At 40.6% G+C, this 25,934-nt stretch overlaps 2 protein-coding genes across 4 annotated transcripts in view; one reads left to right on the plus strand and one right to left on the minus strand.

The window, feature by feature from the left end:
• SGTB (small glutamine rich tetratricopeptide repeat co-chaperone beta) overlaps positions 1 to 18,411 on the minus strand; it is a 39,394-nt gene extending 20,983 nt beyond the window's left edge. The window contains exons 1-4 of one of the 3 annotated variants that reach the window (XM_004608485.2): positions 18,156 to 18,411; positions 16,859 to 16,980; positions 4,766 to 4,869; positions 182 to 251 (exon numbers count right to left, since the gene is read on the minus strand). In XM_004608485.2, the coding sequence (XP_004608542.1) occupies positions 182 to 251; positions 4,766 to 4,869; positions 16,859 to 16,958 (274 nt within the window). In that variant the 5' untranslated portion in view covers positions 16,959 to 16,980; positions 18,156 to 18,411. Of the gene's footprint in view, positions 1 to 181; positions 252 to 4,765; positions 4,870 to 16,858; positions 16,981 to 17,624; positions 17,799 to 18,155 lie in introns of those variants that run through there. The other 2 variants (XM_055123644.1, XM_055123642.1) reach the window with 2 other exon arrangements.
• A 151-nt stretch (positions 18,412 to 18,562) lies between these two features.
• NLN (neurolysin) overlaps positions 18,563 to 25,934 on the plus strand; it is a 101,368-nt gene continuing 93,996 nt past the window's right edge. Inside the window, exon 1 of the mRNA XM_055121094.1 lies at positions 18,563 to 18,777. Within this exon, the coding sequence (XP_054977069.1) occupies positions 18,737 to 18,777 (41 nt within the window). The 5' untranslated portion in view covers positions 18,563 to 18,736. The remainder of the gene's footprint in view (positions 18,778 to 25,934) is intronic.

Below are 25,934 nucleotides of genomic sequence, written 5' to 3' on the forward strand. Positions count from 1 at the left end.
GTGGGTAGGGCAACTGCCTAACATGTGGCAAACCAGGGTTGAATCCTTTGGCCTCCCCTATGGTCCATCCCTAGCCATGCCAGGAGTGATTCCTGAGTGAAGAGCCAGAAGTAACTCCTGAGTATCACTGGGTGTAGCCCCCAAACCAATAAATAAATAGATAAATAAATAACATATTCACCTTCATCTTTTAATTGGTCAGCTTTCCCCACATCATCAGGCACTGAGTTTGAGAGTGGTAGAATATCATTCTGAAATTAAATAAAATCCATGTATTTCCATTTAGCAAGTAATTCCAGAGAACCACAAATAAAGTAATAATGAAGTTCCACGTATAAGTCACCTATAATCTCATACCATGAAATCAAACATCTAAACAACAGTGTTAGACAGAAACAGGGGGATATCCTCTCACATACTTTTATTAGAATATGAATATAAGAACGTTTTATTTCTTTCTCATTTTTTAATCTATTACTATTATTATTATTATGTATGGTATTTGAGATCAAATCCAGTGCCTCATACAAACTAGGATACAATGTGTATCTATGGCACAATATGTGGAAAATTTCTAGATAATAACAAGCATTTGTGAATCAATTATTTGTTGGGGTCATACCAGAGTTTAGGTGGGAAATGGGACTATGTGGGGATAGAGAACAAACTCAGGGCCTTAAACATACTATTCTTGACACATGCTTTGCCATTTGAGCTATTTTCTTGTCCTCAATCATTTTGTATACTTGCTCTCCCTATACCAAGAAACCTTACTTAACATGCACACACAAGTATCAATAGGCAAAGGAAATGAATAGAAGTATGTTAAAAGAACTGTGTGCATTAGTGGAAATTTGAAACAAAATGTTCAATATTTTAAGGCTTGATAAATCTGTTTACCAAAGACAGTATTCATAATCTTATAAATATGTACACATACAACTGACTACTTACACAGGCACAAACAATAAACAGCAAAGGCTGGAAAGGCATACACCAAACAGCCCAAAACAGCAATAGTTGGAGGTTAAAATTTCTTTTCCATATCTTTACATATTGTCCAGTTTTTTTGTTTTTTGTTTTTTTTTGCTTTTTTTTTTGGGTCACACCTGGCGATGCACAGGGGTTACTCCTGGCTCTGAACTCAGGAATTACCCCTGGCAGTGCTCAGGGGACCATATGGGATGCTGGGATTTGAACCCGGGTCGGCCGCGTGCAAGGCAAACACCCTACCCGCTGTGCTATCTCTCCAGCCCCTTGTCCAGTTTTTAAAAATGAATAAACACTCATAGCACAGCAAGTAGGGCGTTTGCCTTGCACATGGCCGGCCCGGGTTCGATTCCTCCAACCCCCTCAAAGAGTCCGGCAAGCTACCAAGAGTATCCCGCCTGCACAGCAGAGCCTGACAAGCTACCTGTGGCGTTTTCAATAGGCCAAAAACAGTTAACAAGTCTCACAATGGAGACATTACTGGTGTCCAGTCAAGCAAATCGATGAACAATGGGACGACAGTGCAACAGTGCTATGGGTCTTTTTCAAGCGGCATGAAATTCCTGTTTTTAGCACCCACTCTCATTCTCAAACCTCTTTTACTTATTTATTTTGGTGGGCCACACTGGACAGTGTTTGGGGACTGCCCCATGCTTGGACTCATACCTAGAGGTGCTTGTGAAACCATGTGGAGCAGGGGACTGAACCAGGGTCAGCACAATGTAAAGCAAGCACCTTAACCCCTTATTATCTCTCTGATCCCCGCTGTATCGATTTTAAACTTGACTCTGAAGTTCATAACTACTAAGTTGACAATTTTCAAGAAAGTATAATTGGTAGCTAATATGTCTACATAGTATATTTAAAATATACCTACCATTAACTTAGTCTTGATTAAAATGACAATAAAATCAATTATTCTAACATTGGAAATACAGACTTTGCTAATTACACAGCCATTAAGATGGAAAATTCATTCCTACACAAAATATCATCAAAATGTTACTAGTTCTGATAAAAAAAAATGGTGATATTATCGGGGGTGTGGCTCAGCGGTGAAATTAATGTCCTGCATGCATGAGGTCCTGGATTCAATCTCCAGGACTGAAAGAAAAAAAAAACAGGCAACTCCCAGAGGTGCCCTAGTTCTCCTGGGTGATACTCAGTTTCTTTTTTTTTTCTCCCCAGCAACTAACTATATGTGTTTTTCTATACCAGTAAATTTTCCCAACAGTTTTCTGAAGTAAAGTTTTAAAAAGATCCTTCTCTATTAACCAGCATTTCAAAAAGTAACGTATTAGACTTTTAAAAGCATAGAAACTGGACCCAGCAAGATAGGACAGTGGATAAAGTATTTGCCTTGCATGTGGCCATTGCAGGTTCAAAACCCAGCATCATACATTGTCTCCTGAGAAGTCTTTGAAGTCTCTTTTTTTTCCTTCAAGTATTCCAATAAGCCTAGCCAGTTTATAGATGAGGGAAAAACATGATTTGGGTTGGGGGGGAATATCATAAAAAAAAAAAGGTTGAAATTTAGGTTATAATTATTCTGTCTTCTAAATCTTGCCCATGAAAATACCATCAAATCAAATTTTCCCATAAAAGTACTATCGGAGAGAAACAGCAGCCAATAGCAGAAAGAAAAGGGAAAAAAAAACTACTTATACATAAAGAGTTTATCTGTACTTCCTAAAGGATTGAAAAAAAAAGTTCTGTCTTTTTATTGGTTGGTCAAAGATGAGAGGGGTCAGAGTGAATACATCCATGTGCAGCCTGGAGCCCAGGCCGCTGGGGCTTCTAAGAACGAGGACATAAGTCAGCCACAGCTGCACCGAGCCACTGAAATGGGGCTCCCTGAGGAGACCACACGCCCAAACAATGAAAAGAACCACAGCAACCAAAGAGAAGGAAAGGGGAATTCCCTGGTGAGAAAAACAAACACGGAGTGCCATCTCCTCATCTCCGTGCAATTAGAACTCATGTGTTTCATGAATGAGAGTACAACTGTATTCTTATTGTTTCCAAGCATAGAAAGCAGTTCACCAGCACAGTCCCATCATCACTGTAACTCTAAGAACCTCTTCCCAATAAGATCTAGGCTCAGACAATGTGATCTCAGCAAGATCCATGTTAGCGGGTCACAGAAACAGGACAGAGTAATTAAGGTGTTGCACGGGGCAGGCCCTCGCTCAGTCCCTGGCACCACATCTGATCTCAGTGCACAATCAGGAGTGATCCCGAGCACAGAGTCAGGAGTAAGCTCTAACCATAGTAGGGTGTGGCATTCTCCCCCCCCCAAAAAAAAAAAAACAAGAAAAATTAAACACACACATTTGTTGTTGTTCTGTCTATATCCATGTCCTACTGAAGACTGTACTGCATGTTTCAGCTTCTCTCCTGAGTCCCTCATTCAGTACTACAGCTTAAATACAGAACTAGAGTAAGAAAAGGAGTTGATGAGGCATTAAACATGATTTTAAAACACTCATGGGGAAGCACTCTGGGGACCTGAACTAATTAATCTTTTTTTGTTTTTCCAATATTATGGCCTATGTTTCCTAAAAAAGACAAAAATCCAGTAACCATGTTCAGTCTGAGTTTAAACACTGAACCTGAATTCTAAGTACCCTGGTTCATAGAATCCCACCAATGGCCACATATGATGACATTTACTACAAAATGATGGTTCAATTCCTGATAAATCTATTTGTGCATGTCTGCTTCCTAAATGTTAACATTTCTGGCTTTTACCACTCTGGAGATGCTCACAATCTCTCTTGAACATATATTTCTCTCACCTCACAATTCTCTAAGTAAATTTCTTTTAATAAAACTATTTTGCTTCACCAAAAAAAAAGAGATAAAGAAGCTTTGTCTTAAAATAAGATACAATAAAATAAAATATAAAAAAGAAGCTTTGTCTTTAACTTGTATTCCAAGCAGAGTATCAATTAAAATGTCAAAATTTAAAATATTAAGACACTATGAAAGATTAGCAAAGTTGTCTAAGTCATATCATTTAAATATCATTCAAATATAAGAAGATGAGAACAGTGCTAATATGAAAAGCAAAAGCACATTAAAAGAATAATATTTTATGACCCAGATGGTACCAAGGTAGACAAAAGGCTCCCAAGCTTATTTGGTCTACTGTTTCCCTTTCAGAAAAACCATTACTCAGTACTCACCCCAAGAAATCTCATTTTTTAACTACCAAACAGAAAGGGACCCCAAATTTACCTGAGATTTTTACTAACATTACTAACAAGGTGCTAGATGGTTTTGGCTATCTATGAGGCAGTATCACCCACTTTGGGATCTACTAAAGCACATAATCAATTAATTTTTAAAAAATGTTTAATAAGGCACCATTATTTACAAAGTTATTTGTAGTTAAGTTTAGGACATATAATGTTCCAACACCAATCCCACCACCCATGTCAATTTCTCTCTCACACCCTAGCGTGCCTCCTCAACGGGCACATTTTTCAGTTTGGTTGTTGTAGTTGGGATCTCTTGCTCTCAATGCTGTAAGCTCTGTGGTTCAGCTATATACATGTGCCACACCTCTACACCACCAATATATCCCAGGCCCCTGGCTCTCTGTCCCTATTACATCCCGTCTGCCTACTCTTACTTCCCTTCTTGAAGATAACATTTTACCTGGGGGAGGAAGGGAGGAGAGTGAATTATTTATAGGCATTATTCTTCAAATATTAAAAATACAATTCTATAGTCATTTAAGTGAGATGCGAACAGAAAACAAACAGCTTACCTTACAGAAAGAATTGGTGAACATTTCTGTCAAAGGCTGTGAAACTGCTAGGTGTGTATCTTCTGAGCTGATTTTAAATACTGTCTCCAAGCACTGAATTGCAACTTGAAATAAATTTTAATGGCGAAAAAGAAATTAGCAAGCTATAAATGGAAACAACCTTTTTGTCCGTGTAGGATTGCAATCTGTGGTAATTCAGCATTTAGAATCACAGAACATAAGGAAAACGAAATGGCTCAGCTGCATAGAGATTTCTGTTTATAGACCAGCTTTTGAAGGAAGGCAACTTGATTTCTCATTCTTCATTTACAGAAAAATGGTACCTAGAATGAAACTTCCCAATAGACATATCTATCATATTATTATTGAAGCAAGTCACAATATCAATTTATATCATACTACTAGTATTTGATGAGTCACCAATGACCTAATAATGTCTTGAATAGAACTTAGAAATATTTTGATGTGAGAAATGGAATTTTAATGTAATTAAAAGTCTTTGGCACATAGTAAGTACTAAATATTAACTCTGTTGTGCTTATGAAAATAGGCTGACCTTTTAAAAAAAAGTTATTCATGCATGCATGCAAATTTGCCATGTGCTTACTATGTGTAAAGGTCTGTTCTAAGAAGTGCAACACTTAACCTAACACAAAAATCACTATCTTGATGAAGTTGACATAATAGGAGACAGACAAAACAAAACAAAAATACCTAATGTGCTAAGTGGTGGTAAATATCTCATCTATAATTCTATGTCAAATAAAGGACATGGTTAAGATAGAAACTAAGTTGAAAGATAGAGTGGGAGATTCTGCTAGAAAGGTATGGACTTTTTGGGTAAAAAAAAAGACATGAGAGAATTTAATAGAGGAGAAAAATATAACTAAATTTGTGTTTGGAATAAAAGCCTACGAGGATAACACAGAGGGCAAGGCTCTTGCCTACATGCATCTGACTCTGGGTTGATTCCCAGCACCCCATCTGGTCTCCCAAGTCCTACCAGGAATGATCCCTGAAGACAAAGCCAGAAGAAAGGCACATGCCACTTGATGGTGGCATAAAAGCCCGCCCCTCCAAAAAAAATCCTTTGGTAAGGGGTCAGGGAAATGACTCAAGTACCTGGAGCTCATGCTTTTCATCTGGGCACCCCAGGTTGGATCCTCAGCGCAGCACTCCCCTCAAACACTGCCACAAGACACTTCCCCTCACTTCTCCCAGTGCCGAGCATAGTGTGAGAACTTCTAAGCATCGCCAGGTTTTGCCCCCAAATAAACATGGAAGTAAATTATTAATATATCAAAGAGTTTGAACAGTATCAGAGAAGGAAATAGCGAGCATCCTCTACAAGAACCTACTGAGAACAGAGGTAGCTTCTCACCCTAAAAGCACTGTGCTTAGCAGAGAAATTCTCTCTGGCTGAACAAAATGAGAGTGTAGCCAAAATACCCACTGGACTTCCAGACAATGTAGAACAGGCTCACATTTGTCTACGACATTTATGTGTAAATTGCTGTCTTGAGAAAATTACTTCTATAATAAAAAAGATACTATTACTTTATTCAAGAATGATTTATACCCCCATACCATCATTTCTTTTACTGTGCCAGGTAGCTGGTCCAAATTTCTGCTGTAATCTTACTTAGTGTAATCTTACTATATTACATGCACTTAAAAGTCTATCTACCATATTAGATTGTCTCCTGAAGATTGGGTCTGCAACTTCTGCCTCTTTGACTTTAACAGATTCTGACAAAGAGAAGATGCTCAACAAATTTAATATCTACTTTTAAAAAAATTTCAAAAGGTCATTTTGGTCTCTACTTTTGAAGATATAGCATGTTTTCATAGACCAGTTTTACTTGTGCTACTTCCTAAACATTGAAATATATACAGCATATTTTTCATAAATTCTTCATCACTGCAAGTTCACTTTCAGATAAATTAAGTAGCAGAGAAGAACAATATGTTTCTCATATATTGACCAGCACAACACTGACAGTTACAATTAAGGAATCCAGGAAGCCCGAAAATTAAGTTTTACTAGAACAAGCAAATTTACTTTCATCTGTCAAAAGAGGAACAAGGAAAATAAATTTGCAAATCACTTAGTTTACATGAAAGAACAACGTTCAATTCCACAACCAGTTGAAGACACAATTAAACAATTAAATGACAATTTTTGGGAAAAAAATGCTAACAAATATAAACCAGTATGCCTTTAAAAATTAGTTGAAAAAATAAAACTAAATATTTATTTCTTGCTTAGTCATAAATATTGGCACTGCTTATTTGATATTCATATGTCTGTTTCAATCATAAGAATTTTCATTAGGTTTAATGATCTGGGTTGGTTCATTTTCCTTATACTGATAAAATAAGAAGTATTTGCATTATGTTTATACATAAGAGTACAGTTTTTAAAATCTAGAAGTTAGGGATTCTTTTGTTGTTACTTCTTGGTTTACATAAAAATAAAAATGTAATTTCACGGGGCTGGAGTGATAGCACATCAGGTAGGGCGTTTGCATTGCACTCGGCCGACCCGGTTCGATTCCCAGAATCCCATATGGTCCCCTGAGCACCACCAGGAGTAATTCCTGAGTGCATGAGCCAGTAGTAACTCCTGTGCATTGCCGGGTGTGACCCCAAAACAATGTAATTTCACAAAAAATAAAACCTATGAAAGAAAGTAATACTTCCCTGGCTCCTCCCATTAACAGTTTTTTTTTTTTTTGCTTTTTGGGTCACAACCAGTGATGCACAGGTGTCACTCCTGGCTCTGCACTCAGGAATTACCCCTGGCGGTACTCAGGGGACCATATGGGATGCTGGGAATCGAACCCAGGTCGGCCCCATGCAAGGCAAGCACCCTACCCGCTGTGCTATCACTCAAGCCTCCCATTAACAGTTTTTTTAAAAAATAGATAGAACCCAACCAAGTTCTGAACCAAATTCCAGAATACAGTCAGAACCAAACATTTATAGGTGAAAAGCCCATGTGAAGATTCTAAGGGGTTCTGTGTGTGTTTGTGTGCATGTGTGCGTGTGCGTGTGTTGGTGCGTGTTTGTGTGTGTGTGTGTGTGTGTGTGTGGTGCTGGCAGTAGAACCCAGAGTCTTGCATATGCAAGGCAAGTGCTCTACCATGAACTATATTCCCAGTCCCTATAAAGGCTTTTATGCTCTATATTGTTGATGCCACCACCTTTCAATTCTCTGCTTCTGGGAGTTTGGCTATACCAGATTTCACATATCACTGTATCACTGTCATCCCATTGCTCATCGATTTGCTCGAGCGGGCACCAGTAACATCTCCATTGTGATACTTTGTTAATGTTTTTGGCATATCAAATACGCCACGGGTAGCTTGTCAGACTCAGCCCATGAGGGCGAGATACTCTCGATAGCTTGCTGGGCTCTCCAAGAGGGGTGGAGAAATCAAAACCGGGTCGGCCGCATGCAAGGCCAAATGCCCTACCGCTGGTGCTATCGCTCCAGCCCTGATAAACAATTCTTTTGATGAGCAAAACCAGATGTCAAAATGTGTAGTGTTCAAGACAAACACATAGACATATGAGATATATGGCTTAGTGAACAAAGCCACTGAAACTTAGAGCTCAGAATTGCCATTACTAATCCAGTCAAATAACCTGAGTGAAATAACTCATGTTTCAAAGGATTCTCTCCTCTCCCTGTTTCACAATGAGAATCAAACCTATGTCCGCCTACTTGCAAAGCACCTGCTCTACCGCTGAACTGCGTTCACTGGCCTACTTGAAAATTCCCTTTCAGGAAACAGGAATCATTACAGAGATTATGACATCCCATCATCCTTTCAGGAGCGATCTCTCTCTCTCTCTCTCTCTCTCTCTCTCTCTCTCTCTCTCTCTCTCTCCTATCTCCTCTCTCTCCCTCTCATGCTATAAAAAAATCTAGAAATATTGTTAGGCACTGATAAGGAAAAGAGTGAGATTATATTCAACAATACCATATCACATCTGTATAACACTTTATTTGAAAGCTTTTATGTGCTATGTGCTTGACATTTATTAATTCTGATTCTCTCAACAAATCTACTAGAATCAGTTCTGGAGGCTGTAGTGATAGAATAGTGGGTAGGCCATTTGCCTTGCATGCAGCCAACCTGGGTTCAATTCCTGGCATCCCATATGGTCCCCAGAGCACTGCCAAAAGTAATTTCTGAGTGCAGAGGCATCAGTAACACCTGAGCTTTACTGGGTGTGACCCAAAAAGCCAAAAAAGAAAAAAAGACATCATTTCTACCTAATACTTAAAATTTAAGATACAGACCATCATATTCATGCATATATATGAATCCTTTATTTAATTCATTAGTTTTATTCACAAATATTTATTGAATGCCCACCATATATAATAGCAGATTACTCCTTCTGGAATATTGCAAGAATTAAGAGCTCTGGATAGGTCCAAAGCACCTAGATTTGCTTCTAACTTGGTTTCTAACCTTGGGCAACCTTCCTAATCTTTTTAAGAACTGAAATCTGAACACAAAGATTAAGGTGATTGCCTTGCATGTGGCCAACCCCAGCATGGTCCTCTGAACACAGTCAGCAATGACCCCTAAGCACAGAGCCAGGAGTAAGCCCTAAGCTTCACCACGTGTGGATCAAACCATCCCCTGCTTACCATATATAATAAAATGCCTTGGCTAGAGAGGTACAGAGGTTAACACACTTGCCTCACATGTGGCTGACCTGGGATTAACCCCTGCAATACATATGGTCTCCCAAGCACCATCACAAGTGATTCCTGAGCACACAGCCAAGAGTAAGCCCTGAAGTGCGTTATTGTGCAGCCCCAACCCAAACTAAAATAAAACTAAAAATAAATAAAAGAAGAATTCTTGTCAAAGGAGTCGGAAAGATAGTAGCAGAGTTAAGGCATTTGCTTTACATGTGGCTGACCCTGGTTCAATCCTCAATACCCCAGATGGCCCCAAGCACCATCAGGAGTGACCCTTGAGCAGAAAGGCAGGAGTAAACCCTGAGCACTGCTGGGTGCAACCCCCCCAAAAAAAGAAAAACCAAAAACTGAAATCTGAGATCTAAGAGATAGAATAGGAGGTAAAGAATTTGCCTGGCATGTTGCATACCCATTTAATTCCTCAACACCACATATGGTTTGAGAAGCACTGGTTAAGATCATTCCTGAGTACAGTGCCAGGAGTAGCCCCAGAGCACCAAACCCCAACACCCTCAGTACCCACACACACACAATGGGAATCCTTTAATATAAAGTTACAACAGAATGCTGTCTGCTTAGAAAAGTTATGTTGATGATTAAGTTAATTTTTTAAGTTTTTTTTTTAAAGTAACAAACTCAAAGAAAGTACCCAGGAATTGGAAGCTTATCATACAAACAGGCAAATGAAGGAATTAATGAATAAGACTACAAGGCATTGAAGTCCAGGGGCTAAGTCAGCTTTAACTTCGTGATCATGGGCAGTTCATCCTATTGCTTTTGTGCTTAGCTAACTCATTCAATTAAATGTTTAATTATTCAGAAGATGTCATGAGAGATCTCACACATCAAGTCTAGTCCTCAAAAGGACCATTTTCACAACAATAAGTTCCAACTTGCTGCTTTTCTTTCTTTCTTTTTTGCTTTTTAGGGTCACACCTGGCAATGCACAGGGGTTACTCCTGGCTCTGCACTCAGGAATTACCCCTGGCAGTGCTCAGAGGACCATATGGGATGCTGGGAATCGAACCCAGGTCGGCCGAGTGCACGGCAAACGCCCCACCCGCTGTGCTATCGCTCCAGCCCCTCCAACTTGCTGGTTTTAAACATCTTTTTCAACTCTTACTTTCTATGAGCTCATTTCTATGAGATGTTGTTCTAAACATCTGTGATCTCACCACCAGAAGTATACATTTCTGCACCTAATTATCCATGCTCCAGGCCATCAGAAAATGACTGTGCTCCACTCTTAGATGTAACATAATAACCACATTGCTAAAATAGTCAGACACAAACACACACACACACACACATTTCACTCTTCTGTGTTTCTTCCATTATTACCTTTTGACTTGATATCACTGAAGCCATATCAGGCACTGTAAGTGAGCCCTAAATAGACCTTAGGATGACCCATAAACTTTCAGTCTTGGAGAAAAATATACTATCCTTGCATATAAATTAAGGTGGGTCAGATTTAAAATCACTATATGTCTTTTCTTGGATTAGGAGGAAAATATGTGATATAAAGCTTTGATGCCAGAAAGATATGACTTTGAACAATGGCTGTGTGACTCTGGGCTACATTTTTTAAATTTAATTTTTATAGAATTATTTACAGTGATTTATTGCATTCAATATTCCAACACTAATCCAACCACTTTACACCTTCCCACTACCAATATTTCCTATTTTCCTAGCAACCAGCCAAACTATTCCAATAACAGGCCCAAGGTGATTTTTTTATATTGCTTGTTATGATTAATATTCTAAAAATGATCAAAAAAGATTTCCTTAGAATTAAGTGTATGAAGATTGTTGTATCTCACCCTGGAGCCATTAAGTCCTTGTATAAGAGATTACTATCCTGTTGTTACAGGTTAAGTCTTGTGTTTTAGTATTTTCTTAATCGAGATTGGTTGCCTTCTACTTTACATCCCATCCAATGTGGTGTGCTACTCCTGGCATATCAGTGATGCAGAATAGGAGATGTTGCTCTAGGAATTCTAAACTTTTGGTGGGGTAGTGCAGCTGGGGTTAAATTTCTAACTGAATGGTGACTTTAGAGTCTGGAAGCAGATGCATCCTACTGATCTCTTTCGAGATTTATTTATGAATCTCTGGATCATGGCCAGTTTATGGGCAAATAAGGCACTGGAGGCAGTTCATGGGCATGACCGCCTGGCTCCAGGAAGAACAAGGGGATGTGAGGGAGGTCACCCATCCCTAATCCATGGCAGCCTGGAGATTTTGGTCATAAACCCCAAATACCTGAGTTTTTCAACAGATGCATTTATGGATGAGGCTCACCCATGCCTGTGGAGTCTGGCTGTGAGTATGATGATAATTGGGTTCTGGAAGTTTTCAGCTGCCAGGGCTCTGCTTGGGCAGGTGGAGAGACTCACCTACCCCCCTCTGGGGTGTCTGGGCTACTTTTTAAATTTCTCTAACACTTTTTTTAATTCCACTGTCTGAATAATGGGTCTAATAGATAGTCCAGCATACTTTGGAAAAATTAAATGAAATAAAGTTCTTACCTGACACCCTGCCTACTGTACTATTTTTCTGGTCCCACATTTTATTAAGTTTTACATTGTAATATAGGTAACATGTTTCCAATAGTTATTACTAAATGTAATGAAACAAATTTCACTACAGGTAAATTGGTATAAATAAGAGTTAGGCTCCTAAGGTATATTTCTGCCTTATAAAGATCAAAATATTAAAGAATAACTTGTTCGCTTATTCATTCATTCACTCATTCATTTTCCAGTGCTTTTATTCCAACTCGGGGATGAAGGAGCCTTGAGCCTGATGCAACAACGCACAGCTCAGGGCAGCACCCAACTCGACAGGATATGCCCTTCTATGGAAGATGCAGACAGACTCACCAACCCACACTCTCACACTAGGACAATTTAGACATGCCAATGTACTTCATGAGCACATGCTGGAGATGTGGGAGAAAACCATAAAACCCAGAGGAAACCCACGCAGACATAAGGAGAATGTGCAAACTCCACAAACAAACAGTTGTCCTGACTGGGAATTTATTCCCTTTGTCATCAACATTATAACACAATAGCATTAATTTGAGGAACTGCTGTATTTTGATGGGAAAAGAATCCTAGTAGAGTGAAAATTTACTGATATGAGATGTGAAGGGAAGAGTAACCAGAGTGACACTCTACAGTAAGGGAGACAGAATGGAAAGTGATAGGGTGTGGGGGTGGGGATCCTAGTACCATTCAGAAAGGACAAAGGATCTTTCCATTCTGGTACCATAGTCAGTTTGGGCTGCTATAATAGAATATCCTACATGGGGTGGCTTATATACAACAAGGACATATTTCTCATATTCTGGAAGATGAGAAATTCATGATCAGGCACCATCAAATTCAAAGCTTGTTAAGGATTTATTTGAAAAAAAGAATTTAATGGCAGAGAATGAACCCAGTGCTACACATATCCAAGGCATACCTTCAACCACTGAGTTACATCCCAGGTGGCAAGAACCTACTTCTGAAAGTTTATAGACAGTCCCTTCTAAATTAATCCTCACATGGGAAAAGGAGTGATTGATGGAGCAATCTGGGGCTTTTGTTTTTAGGGGTGAGTTCATGCCTGGTGGGGCTTAAGGCTTACTCCTCATTCTGTGCTCAGGGATCACCCCTGGTGGGTCTCAGGGATACTATGTGGTGTTAGGGATCAAACCTGCATTCTGCCATATTCACAGCAAGTGCAGCAAGTGCCCACTGTACTATCCTTGGGCCAACCTGGGAAGTCTTATTTATAAAGCCACTCATCTCAATCACAAGAGCTCCATCTCCTAATCTTATCACTTAGGACACTACATTTCAATATATGAATTCTAGAAAGATACAAATATCCAGTCCATAGCCTATGACAGGAGACAGGCAGGCAATGATGTGGGTATAGATGTTGGTGGATAAGTAGGCAGAGCTGAGAAAGTCTGTGGAAGATGCTTGCTATTACTTCAATTTTCTTGCTGAAGTAAAAAACAGAGTCCACAATGCTAAGAGGAGTTCAGTGGTTTGAGAAGTCATGGGAAAGTATTAAAGTGGCTGTCCAGAAGAGCAAACACATGAATAAACTTGGGAAAAATAATGTGATTGCCAGCTACCTCTAGATTCACTGGAGGTTTATGGACATGAACATAAAACAGAGTTAATCAGCAAACTGTGTGCACTGCTCCAACTCTACAGTCTTATGAAATGGATGCAACACAGGTGGACAGGTGGACTTTTTAAAAAGTTGAGTTTTACAATATGGTCACTTCTCAAAAAATTAGAAATTGAGCCCCCATTTGACTCAGCAATACTACTTCTGGGAATATATCCCAGAGAGGCAAAAAAAAAGTATAGTCAAAATGACATCTGCACTTATGTCCATCGCAGCACTGTTTACAACAGTCAGAATCTGGAAAAAACCCAAATGCGCAAGAACAGACGACTGGTTAAAGAAACTTTGGTACATCTACACAATGGAATACTATGCAGCTGTCAGAATGGATGAAATCATGAACTTTGCATATAAGTGGATCAACATGGAAAGTATCATGCTAAGTTAAGTGAGTCAGAAAGACACAGACATAGAAAAACTGCACTCATCTGTGAAATACAAAACAACAGAATGGGAGACTAACACCCAAGAATAGTAGCAATAAGTATCAGATCTGCTCCATGGCTTGGAAGCCGGCCTCACATGCTGGGGTAAAAGGCAGCTCAGATAGAGAAGGGTATATCAACTAAAGTGTGGTGGAGGATCCACTCGGGATGGGAGAGGCGGGTTGAAAGCAGACTATAGATTGAACACAATAGCCACCAATACCTCCATTGCAAACCACAACACCCAAAAGGAGAGAGAAAACAAAAGAGAATGCCCTGCCACAGAGGCAGCGGGGGTGGGGGGGATATGAGGGGGGGTGGGAGGGATCCTGGGGCCATCAGTGGAGGAGAATGGGCACTGGTGAAGGGATGGATACTCGAGTATTGTATGACTGTAACACAAGCACGAAACTCTGTAGCTGTACCCTCATGGTGACTCATTAATTAAAAAAAAAAAGTCGAGTTTTAGAACAAATGGAAATATATGAAAAAGTGAACTATAATAACAATGGAATGTAAGCTGGATAAAAAGAGGGGTATGAAAAAGTAAGGGATTGACTACTAGAGGTATTAGTAAGGTCAAGTAATTGGTGGGACAGAGATTCTAGACAGAATAAGATGAGGTAAATTGTCATGGTCAGGGAGTGAAATATTTAAAATAGAGATGGGGGGAGGTGTTCAGGGGCTATTTCAGGCTCTGTGCTCAGAACTGACCATAGGCTGTGCTCGGGTGACGATTGTGGTGGTTGAGATTCGAACCTGGGTGATCAAGATGCAAGAAAAGTGACTAATACCTGTATTATCTCTCCTTAATAGAGAGATTTTGGAGGGAATTAAATTGGGCAATGACAAGATCTAGGAAACATTTTTCAACCTCAGTTCTACTGACATCTAAGACTAGAAAATTATTTGTTGTTGAGGGCTGTCCTATGTATGCTTAGTAGCATCTACACTGGTATGCCTACTAAATGCCAACAGTATTATCATCCCTACCTTATCATGACAATCAAAATTATCCCTAGATGTTGCAAAAGCACTCTTAGATGAGAACCATTAGTGTAGGATCTGACCATAGGAGTGAGTAATTGGAATTACTGGAGGAGAGAAGGTGAAAGAATCAAGAACCAAGAGAACTAAAAGAACCATCTATGAACATGTTGCCTTTGACAAGAATGAAAACAATAAGTCATGTGAAAGAGTGTGATAATAAAAAGTCAAGACATGAAGCAGATGTCAGTAGATAATGACAATTAGGAGGACTAGGTGACATAATTTGATGACAGCGCTCAAAGCTGGTAATACACCAACTTCACCACAGTCAAAAAGCTGGTACTAGAATTCAGGCTCCTTTCCTGGGGCTTTTTAAATGTCTAGAAGGTGGGCAGACATCTCCACATGATTTCATATTCAATTTAATTAGACTCACAGAGTCAAAAATAGGGGTCGGTCAAAGACAATTGGCACCATTTCTGACTACCATATATATAACAAACAGCTGAAGGCACATATTTTTGGCTGAGTACCATCCTAAAAATAGGACATGTAACATCTTGCTTAAAAAAAACTCTCCATTTTCTTTCTGGCTCTTTAAAGCATTATATTGCTTTTTATTAAGAAACAAACATCTTTATTAAATGATTACATTTATCTGCTTGTTACAGAAAAACCATTGCAAATATGTTTCTTAGATAACCAGTCTCCTTTATCTTCACAGTTCAACCAAAAAGGACAAAAAAGGCTTGAGATTAAATGGACTGATTACAATATTCTCCAACTGTGTATCACCTGCTCCTCTCGCTGCCACCTGGAAGGACACCATCTCACCAGACTGCAAGCAGTCCTAGAGCAAATGCCCAGTTTTTGCCCCCACCTCCTGGAAGGATATTCCCAAGGAAAGTGCTGGTAGGAATTAACAGACATCCCTCCTATATAGGAAAACCATTTTAAAATGTAACATTTTAAATGGGCTATTAGTACATTCTCCCATTCTCTTTTTAATAATCAAAGCTTTATGCCACAATGCCCATCAGCAGAATTCTATTACAGCTACCCTGATTTAAATTTTATAATGCATAAACACAAGGCACAAAAGATGGTGTCAAGGAAACACGTGATCTATCATCCAGGTCCTGCTCAACTTAACAGACTACTGGATCCAGGACTTAAAGCTGACGTAAAACAAAGGTAAAATTCTCTCACTTCAAGCCCCCCTAATGAAAGTTGTCAGAACTTACTAGTGGTATAAATAATTAGACTTTCACACAATGCTTTTATGATGACTAAGATATTTTCAAGTATTGATTCTAATCTGGATGCTTTTCATAATAGGAATAGCATAATTCCTATTATGCCCTCCTAGGAAGAAGAGACCACAAGATCATCAGAGTAAAAACCAGGATTTAAATCTCAGCATTGATCCATTATTAGCTGTGTTACTAATTTAAATGGGATTTATATGGGGATAAGATTAAGTTGACAATCACCATAAAGAAAAAAATCTCTATTATATGAATAAAATAGTTCTGACAAACTCAATACATGAACCATGGTTCTCTTACCTTCTTATTAATTTAAACAAAATAACTTTCAGAAAGTAGAAATGTGATAACCTAACATGCAGTTCTCTCCCTGGAAAAATCAACAAAATAATCTGATTTTCTTATTAGAGATCATAAAGTCGAACCACAGTTATTTTAGCTTGCATTTATAAACATGAATGAATATAATAAAATAGGAGCCTACCTTCCAAACTTTCTTGTTCATCCGAACTATAAGAATCCATCTGACTTTGATCCCTTAAGAAACGAATAACTGCATAAACTAGGTGCTTGACAGATGACATCTTAAGAGCTTAAACAATTTTCCTTAGTAAGAAAAATGAAAACACCTTGTTACTTTAAAGAATAAGCTGGGAAGGCTATACTTACAGAGATTATAGATAACGAAGGCAATAAATTAGCCCGAAAGTAAAAAAAAGCAAAACCAGAAACCTCTATTACCTTTACACCTTTCTCTTCTAAAAGAAACAGAACAGCACCAAGTATTGTTATGATTTATTACATCTTTTTTATTGGTATCCAGTGGTGTTAGATTATGCTAAATCTTCCAGAAGTAAAAATTTCCCCCAGACATGTACCGTATAAGCTTAGATCAGCACTGCATATCTCACTGTATCTACACAGTATATAAAGGAAAGAGAAACGATAATACAGATGTAGAAATCCCCCAGAGGCCTCGGCATTAAGTTGAGAGAGATTTCATACTGCTGACTCAGAAGCTGACCCACGGTGAGCACTTTCTTTCATGAGATTTAAAAATATGTAGATACATAATTTACATTCCGCCAAATTTTGGTAGGCTGAGACCGTTTTTTGTGTGGAGGAAATACGTTCACCAAAGACTATTCAACCATCGAGTGTCATGCCTAATAAAAAAAGATGGCATTTGTATTTCATCAACAGACATGTCAGGAAATCATTGCCTAAATCGATGGCTACTACAAACCGACCAGTGCTCTGTCTCTGCAGCAGCTGGACTCTCTCGTGGACAGGCTGGAAGCTCCCGGTCATGTCCATTCACATGTAATACTATCGCATCCAAACAGTGGCGCAGGGCCAGCCGGCATTAATGGCTTATTTCCACTAAATCGCATCATCCATCAGCTCCCCAGGTTCCCTCGTTCAAAGCCAGGGTGTGGTACCCACTGCTCGGATGTTTATTATTGAAGTTAAAGGAGAGTCCAGCCTTTAGGCAACCGGGTTGTAAGTACTAAAAGAAGAGACCCCTACCTCCACCGTCCCCCCCACCCCCCGCCAACCCCGTCCGCCCCCGGGCAGAGGGTACAAATAAGAACCGGTGAGGAGAAGGAAAGGGGTGCGCAGGGAGACGGAGATGCCCAACCTCCTCCGGGTTTCTCTCCCTCTCTCTCCCCCGCAGAGCACACCGACCTCCTTCTCCATCCCTTGGGGAACCCGGGCCTTTGCAGCGGGTGCGCCAACCCAGGCCCCGTCGGTAGCGTTTGCAGACAGAAGCCCCTTACCAGGCAAGAGGACGCGAGAAGGTGGCCGCGGGCCCGCGGGCGTCCGTAAGTCGGGCCGCCCAGCCTCTTTGGTGGTCAAGGCTTGAGTCGAGCTCCCGATCGCAGCACGGTCACTCAAACTTCACGGGCACCAGAGCTGCTGCTGCTGCTGCCGCCGCCGCCCCCTCGACCCACCCCGCGCTAAGCTGGGCTCGGGGCCGCAGGGTCTCGCCAGCACCGCCCCCGGGGCGGCGCACGGCGGAGGGACGGGGCTGCGGGGGCGTGGCCATGCGCTGGGGCGTGGCCAACTGTGGAGGCGGAGCCGTGTAGGGACGGGGCTGTGGGGGCGTGGTATATGTGAGGGGCGTGGCCGTGTGGGCCCGAGCCCGGGCCCGGGGCGGGGCCACGGAGGGGCGGGGCCGAAGCGATCGCCGGCGTGGGGCTGTCGCACGTGGGAGGGCGCGGGCAGGGCCGGTCGCCGCTGTCGCCGTCGCTGTAGCCTCCGCTCGTAGGCCGCGTGCCGGCACCCCAGCGCCCCAGATCCTCCTCCAGCCTTCACCGGAGCACAGCGCACTCGCCGCCGCCAGTCTTTCTACGCTCCCATGGTCGCCCGGTGCCTTTGGGCTGTGCGAGGCCTCCACAGGTACCTCCGGTGCATGGGTTCACCTTGACCGTGGGCAGGGCGGGGTCTTCTGCCCGGGGTGTGTGGGAGGGGTGTGGGGGGTGCGGGTGCCCCGGCCGGGCCTTCCCGATCGCACCCCTGAGCCGCCCCCGGCTCCTCTCTCTCCCCGCTGCCTGCCTGCTCTCTCCCGGGGGGACATACCTGGCGAGGTGACTAGGGGCCGCCTGTCCCTCCTCGGCTCCCCCAGGAGGGCGTGCATTCCCCCTTTGTTTGGGGACAGCCTTCAGCTGCAGTCCGCGAGCCTGTCACAGACCCGGCCCAAAATGAATGCAGAAAAATGGTCCGGAGAAGAAAATCACTTGACTTTTATTTTCCTTTCCCCCGTGCCACCCGCCACTCCCCAGTCAGGAACTGCAGATCTGACAGGACGGGCAGGGCAGCTGTAGATTCAGGAAGAACAATTCTGTTTTGTCCCCCAAACCAGCACATCCATTATAGCATGCCAGTCATTGGGTGTCCTCCCCGCTATGATCGTGCTGATTCTTTCAGTCCATGCTTCCTAATTTCCTTTATAATTTACCAACCCCCCCCCCCGCCATAAAATATTCGGCCTCTTGCTGAGGCAAATTGACTTGGCGCCCCAAAATAGAGAAAATGATTGCTCGAATACGGTCCTGGGCAGCCTCAGCTGCTATTTTGGCGTGCTTCCTAGCTCCCTCGCCACACCCCTCTGCAACAGACCAGTGGCAAGATGGTGAGAATTAAATTCTTTGCACCCATACCCATGCGCAGGATGGGCGGAGGGGACCTAACAATGCGCCTACCACCCTCGTTCCCTAATCTAGTTTTGTGTTGTAAATCCAAGACAAGATGTAACGGAAAATAAGGGAATGTGTGTTTCATGCTAGATACTCGTGAAATTACTCCGGAACATATCAGCATTTGATGTTTTTAATCAGTTGTCTGTTAAACATTGCAACTGTTCTATGTAGAGTCTTGTGATGGTCATTCCTTCTAGTAAGGTTTTTTAAAATATATATATATACACACATATACATGCACATACACATATATAATGGTTAGTGTTACTATATATGTATATATATATATATATATCAGTGCCACTGTATCACTGTCATCCCTTGCTCATTGATTTGCTCAAGCGGGCACCAGTAACATCTCCATTGTGAGACTTGCTGTTACTGTTTTTGGCATATCGATTGCGCCACGGGTAGCTTGCCAGGCTCTGCCAGTGCAGGCAAGATACTCTCAGTAGCTTGCCAGGCTCTCCAAGAGGGGCCGAGGACTGGAACCCTGGTCGGCCGCATGCAAGGCAAACAACCTAATAGTCTTCAGATTCACATAATGCAGGTGTGAGAGGAGAATACATTTCATGGTCCTCAAACTTTTTTATTTCAGAATCTCTTTACCTCTCGAAACTAACTGAGAACCTAAGAATTTTTATGTTTTGTTTTGGGAAGTTATATATTTCCACCCTAGAAATTAAAGCTAGGAGTGTTTAAGATACTTATTCATTTTTAAAAATCAATAAATTTTCTGTCTAGATAAATAACAATTTAAATAAAAAGTTAACTCTCCCAAAACTATAAGTGAGACTACAATTATGTTTTTCCTGCTTTGTTGTGAAAAGTATATACGGTCTACTGTCATCCCGTTGCTCATCGATTTGTTCAAGCGGGCACCAGTAACGTCTCTCATTAAGAGACTTATTGTTACTGTTTTTGGCATATCCAATACGCATGGGTAGCTTGCCAGGCTCTGCCACGCAGGCTTGATACCCTCGGTAGCTTGCCGGGCTCTCCGAGAGGGGTGGAGGAATCAAACTCGGGTCGGCCACGTGAAAGGCCAACGCCCAACTGCTGTGCTATCACTCCAGCCCATGAAAAGTATATGTAACATGAAATTTCTTATTTTAACCATTTCAAATGCTCGATTTAATAACTTGAAGTACCTCCACGTTCTGTCTTTTCTTTTTTTCTTTTTGGATCATACCCGACAATGCTCAAGGATTACTCCTGATTCTGCACTCAGGAATTACTCCTGGCGGTGCCATATGAGATGCCGGAGATTGAACCCCAATCAACCGCATACAAGGCAAAGGCCTTACACACTGTACTATCACTCCGGCCTTGAACTATATCCATATTCTTGCGCAGTTATTACCACTCTCATCACCAGAATTATTTCTCTATCCCAAACCTAAAACTCTGCTGGCTGAATAATTCCTTACTACTTTCTTCCTCAGTACTTGGTAAATACTGTTCTACTATGTCTATGAATTGAACTATCCTAGATGCCTCATGTAGTATTTGCACTTTTATAACTGTCTTATTCTACTTCGGTTTTAGCATGTTGTACCAAGTGTCAAATTTTCTTTCCTTTTCAAAGCTAAATGATATCCTATTGAGTGGGTATACCACATTTTTTTTTGACCATTCACACATTGGTGAACATTTGGGTTATTTCCGCCTTTAATTTGGTTTGGAGGCGGTACCCCATAGTGCTCACAAACTAGTCCCAGTTCAGGGGTTGCTCCCAGTAGTGCACAGAATACCAGGAGGTGCTAGGATCAAATTGGGGTTGGCTGCATGTATGTCAAGTGCCTTAGCCCCTGTACTATCTCTCCAGCCTCTTTGAATGGGTCTTTACCACACATAATTTTGTAATATCAAACATTGGTCACTCAAAAGATAGTGGCTTGCTGCATCATGCATCTCTTCCTCATGTTAATACATTTCTTTATATAAGATCAAATAATCTATTCCTTCATATCATCCATGTCTTCAGAAAAGTATTATAAGCATTATGAAGCAGGCAAGTTCACAGTAGCAGATACAATTTTTCTGAATTATGACTTTCATTTAAAAGCTCTAATTTTATCATGGTAGTAAATACTATTAGCTATTTTCTGTGAGGTGGCAAGCTCACTTTATAACATTAATTTTTTTTTTACTTTATTACATTTTTGAGAGAATTTCTGCCAAATACTTAGTTCTTGCCCTTTTTTGGCAGGGGAGGGTCACACTTAGAGATGCTCAGGGGTTACTCCTGGCTCCATACTCAGAAATTACTCCTGGTGGTGCTCGGGAGACCATATAGGATGCTGGGAATTGAACCAACCTATGCAAGGCAGACGGCCTACATGTTATATGATTGCTCCACCTCCTTTTGCCCATTTTCATCTCATGGTTTTTTTTTTCTGTCAAGTGGGGCTCTGATCCATGATTAAAAAAAAAAAGCAACAAAAACAACTATTTTAGGGACGGATAGGTAGGACAGAAGTTCAGGTGTTTGCCTTGCATGCAGCAGAACACAGTTCTATCCTCATGTACCTCTAGGAGTGACCAGTGACTTGAGCACCTCTGGGTGGCCCCTGACAAAAACGGTAGTTATTTCAACTGACAATTTAACTTCACATATGCTTTTGATTTGGAAAACCAAGTCTTATGGACAATGTTTTGTTCTTATTGTTGATGTCATTTTTTAAAAAATGTATGTATTTTATTTTATTAGTTAACATTTCAAGTAATTTGAACATTGTGTTTAGAATTGTACTTTGTAATCTTTGGCAAAATGCTGTGTTGAACAACTTTAGACTATGCCAGCTCCCACCTTTGGACATGGTGGGAGTTACTGACCTTGATTCTTCCCCATGAAGGTAGAAAAACTCATCTTGACATCAATATTTGATTAACCACTAAGATACATTACTTAAATAGTGTATAATACTATTTCATTATACTATATTAGCATACCTAGAATTTTAGAGCTAGCTTTTTGTTTCTATGAAAATTACTTTGACCCAAGTCTGTAAAATCTTAAATTTCTTAAAGAATTTTACTCAGCTATATTTAATTCTTTGATAGCCATTAGATTTGTTCGTGAAATGACCATATTTATTTTAGAACATGTTGTAGTTGGACCTAATGAACTCAGACTAATATTCAGTGAGTAAGGATTCATTATTGGAGACTAAAAGCATATGATTGAAGAGACATCAACAAGAAAATCACCTGGACTTGATTCTGAGTTCTGTCATGTAATAACTGTGTGATCTTAAGAAAAAAAAGCAGAGCAATATATAATGACCTCACACTATCACAAGAATCTAATGAATTATGACTTACAAAATACCTAGCACATTGCCCTGCTCTTTTGGTTGTTGTGAACAACTTTTGTACCCAGGTGTGCAATAGAGTACTACTCTGCATATTTGGCTACTCATAGATATTCAATGATTGAGAGTTAGCAGAACTGATTGTTTTTAGTGTTTCATGATGGACATTCTGAAGTGAAATTGATTTATTTTTTAGCATGAGGGAGTTGCAGTGAAGAACATAATGACTACTACAGCAGTTTGGTGCCATTGCCTTAATTTGTTTTAACATATCAGCATTTTGCCCACCATTGTTCAGTTGTGTACTTTTGTTTTGTTTTGTTTTAGCTTTTTCCACTTCCAAGACACAGATTTCTTTATGGTCACGTCACTCTCAAGTACCTAGGCTAACTTTCATCACCACCTCTTGTACTAGTATAGATGTTAATTAACTGCAAAATGTATGTATAAGTTAATTAACTTCTGTAAGAAATGGTTGACATAGCTATGGTATGTTGCCATTTTATAACAAGGCAACAAAATGATGTGCCTTTTAATAGATTTTCCCCATAAACAAAGCATCAGAAAGGCCTATTATTCGTCCTCTGTGGGCTGCAGTCTTGGAGATGGAAGTGTAGCAATGAGTCCTTGAAGACCATTTCAGAGTCCACTAGGTTGAAAATGAACAATAATACTAATACAGTGTTTACATTTCTTGGTTGAGATGTGTTAATTAGATGAAAAGCAGTAGTGGGGCTGGGAGGAAAATGCAAATGACTGGAGCTGGAAAGCTGAGTTTAATCCCTGGCACTGCCCCTAAACAGGAGGAACCCCAGAGCATGGAGCTGGGGTAACCCTCAAGCACCCTTTATCTCAGCCCCCAAATCTGTGTCCTCTAAAGGGTCACTGTGAAACAACAGCGACAGAGGGGGTTTGCTGTTGTTATGGCTTTTCTGTTTCCTGACACCTAAGAATCATTTTGGTGTATTAAGCTTAACTAGGTCTTTGTTGAACAGTTTCTCTTTGGTTTTCTTTCTTTCTTTTTTTTTTTTTTTTTTTTGCTTTTTGGATCACACCCGGCAATGCACAGGGGTTACTCCTGGCTCTGCACTCAGGAATTACCCCTGGCGGTGCTCAGGGGACCATATGGGATGCCGGGAATTGAACCCGGGTCGGCTGCGTGCAAGGCAAATGCCATACCCGCTGTGCTATTGCTCCAGCCCCTGGCTTTCATATTTCATACAGACAGTACTGCTGTCTCTCCTCCCAAAGCCTAGGTTGGTGTCAGGATCATTAACCAGAGTGTCATGCATATTCCTTGGGAATTAATGGATCGAAGATCTGGGGATTGGAGTGTAGCTGCTGTTCAACTAACCTTGTGATGTAAAGAAAATAATTTAATCTCTTGAATATCTCTTAAGTTCCTTATTTTGTAAAATGGAAGTTTTAGATAAAATGATATTTAAGATTTCTTTCAACTCCCGTTGCCATAGCAATTAAACCAGGAGAATCTCCTTTCCTACTGCAGCCAGATTGTAGAGTATGCAAGCCAAGCTAATCTGATGTTTATTATAGAATAAAGGGTGGCATGGTCAAAAAAATGAGAAATATCATTTTTTCTTTGTACATGGGACTTACTCCTGGCTCTGTGCTCAGGGATTACTCCTGGTGGTACTTAAGAGGAAATATATGGTGCCAGAGATCAAACCTAGGTCAGCCATATGCAGGGCAATGTCCATACCCACTGTACAATTTATCTAGTCCCCCCCCAAAAAAGCTTGGGTTTTGAAATAATAATATCAGCTCATATTCATTATAGAAAACTCAGAAAATACTGACAAGTGAAAAGAAAAGAATGACTTCCTGAATAAATTTAATATACAGACATCTTATTACAAATATGTTATGCTATGCATTATAATTCATATGTAGTATAAGCCTATCTTCATAATATAATTAGTTAAAATCACTGTCACTGTCATTCCGATGCTCATCGATTTTTTTCGAGCGGGCACCAGTAGCATTTCTCATTGAGTAACATCTCTTATTGTTACTGTTTTTGGCATATCCAATACGCACGGGTAGCTTGCCGTGCACTCCTAGAGGGGCGGAGGAATTGAACTCCGGTCGGCAGCATGAAAGACGAACATCCAACTGCTGTGTTGAATGTTTAATAGTTGGGGATGTTTTGCTAGCCACTCAATCCCGCTTTTGGACGTGTCAACTATTTCTAACTTCGAGTGCTTAATTAAATACTCTTGCTATTAAGTCTTTTTCAAAATCTTTAATACTTTAATATAAGTTCTTAGCAGTGGAATTTGTACATCAGAAGGTGTGCATGCATTCTTTCGGGCCTTTGGTGCTTACTGTCATTTTTTTTCTCCATAAAATTTCTATTGATTTATACTCCTGCCAGAAAACTATGTAAATACTAGTCTCCTACATCTTTACTAACACTGAACAAATTTTTGTTTGTTTTTTGCTTTTTGGGTCACACCTGGCAATGCACAGGGGTTACTCCTGGCTCTGCACTCAGGAATTACCCCTGGCGATGTTCAGGGGACCATATGGGGTACTGGGAATCGAACCCATGTTGGCCGCGTGCAAGGCAAACACCCTACCTGCTGTGCTATTGCTCCAGCCCCACAATTAAATAGTTATTGACTATAATTTTAATAAGTGTAAATCTCTCTCTCTCTTACTCTCTTTCTCTTGGTTTTGGGGCTCGGGGCTCATCAGGTGGTGCTCAGGGCTTATTCTTGTCTTTCCAGGCATCACTCCTGGAAGGTCTTAGCGGACCATATGAGTGGCAGGGATAGAACCTGGGTCAGCCACAAGCTAGGCAAGCACTTTACCCTGGCCCCAAATGTAGCCATTGTTCTTTGTAATTAGCATTATTTTATTTTAAGATATTTTTATTGAAATGACATTGCATTACAACATTCTATAAGTTTTTCATGCTGCGTATATACTAACAAAAAAGAATAAGTACTTTTTTTAGTCTCAGAATATAAATTCTAGCAAAATAAATCTTTTTTCTCCCTATTTGTATTGAGTGAAC

This window comes from Sorex araneus, chromosome 1 (genome assembly GCF_027595985.1).
Source record: "Sorex araneus isolate mSorAra2 chromosome 1, mSorAra2.pri, whole genome shotgun sequence".
NCBI classification, from domain to species: domain Eukaryota; kingdom Metazoa; phylum Chordata; class Mammalia; order Eulipotyphla; family Soricidae; genus Sorex; species Sorex araneus.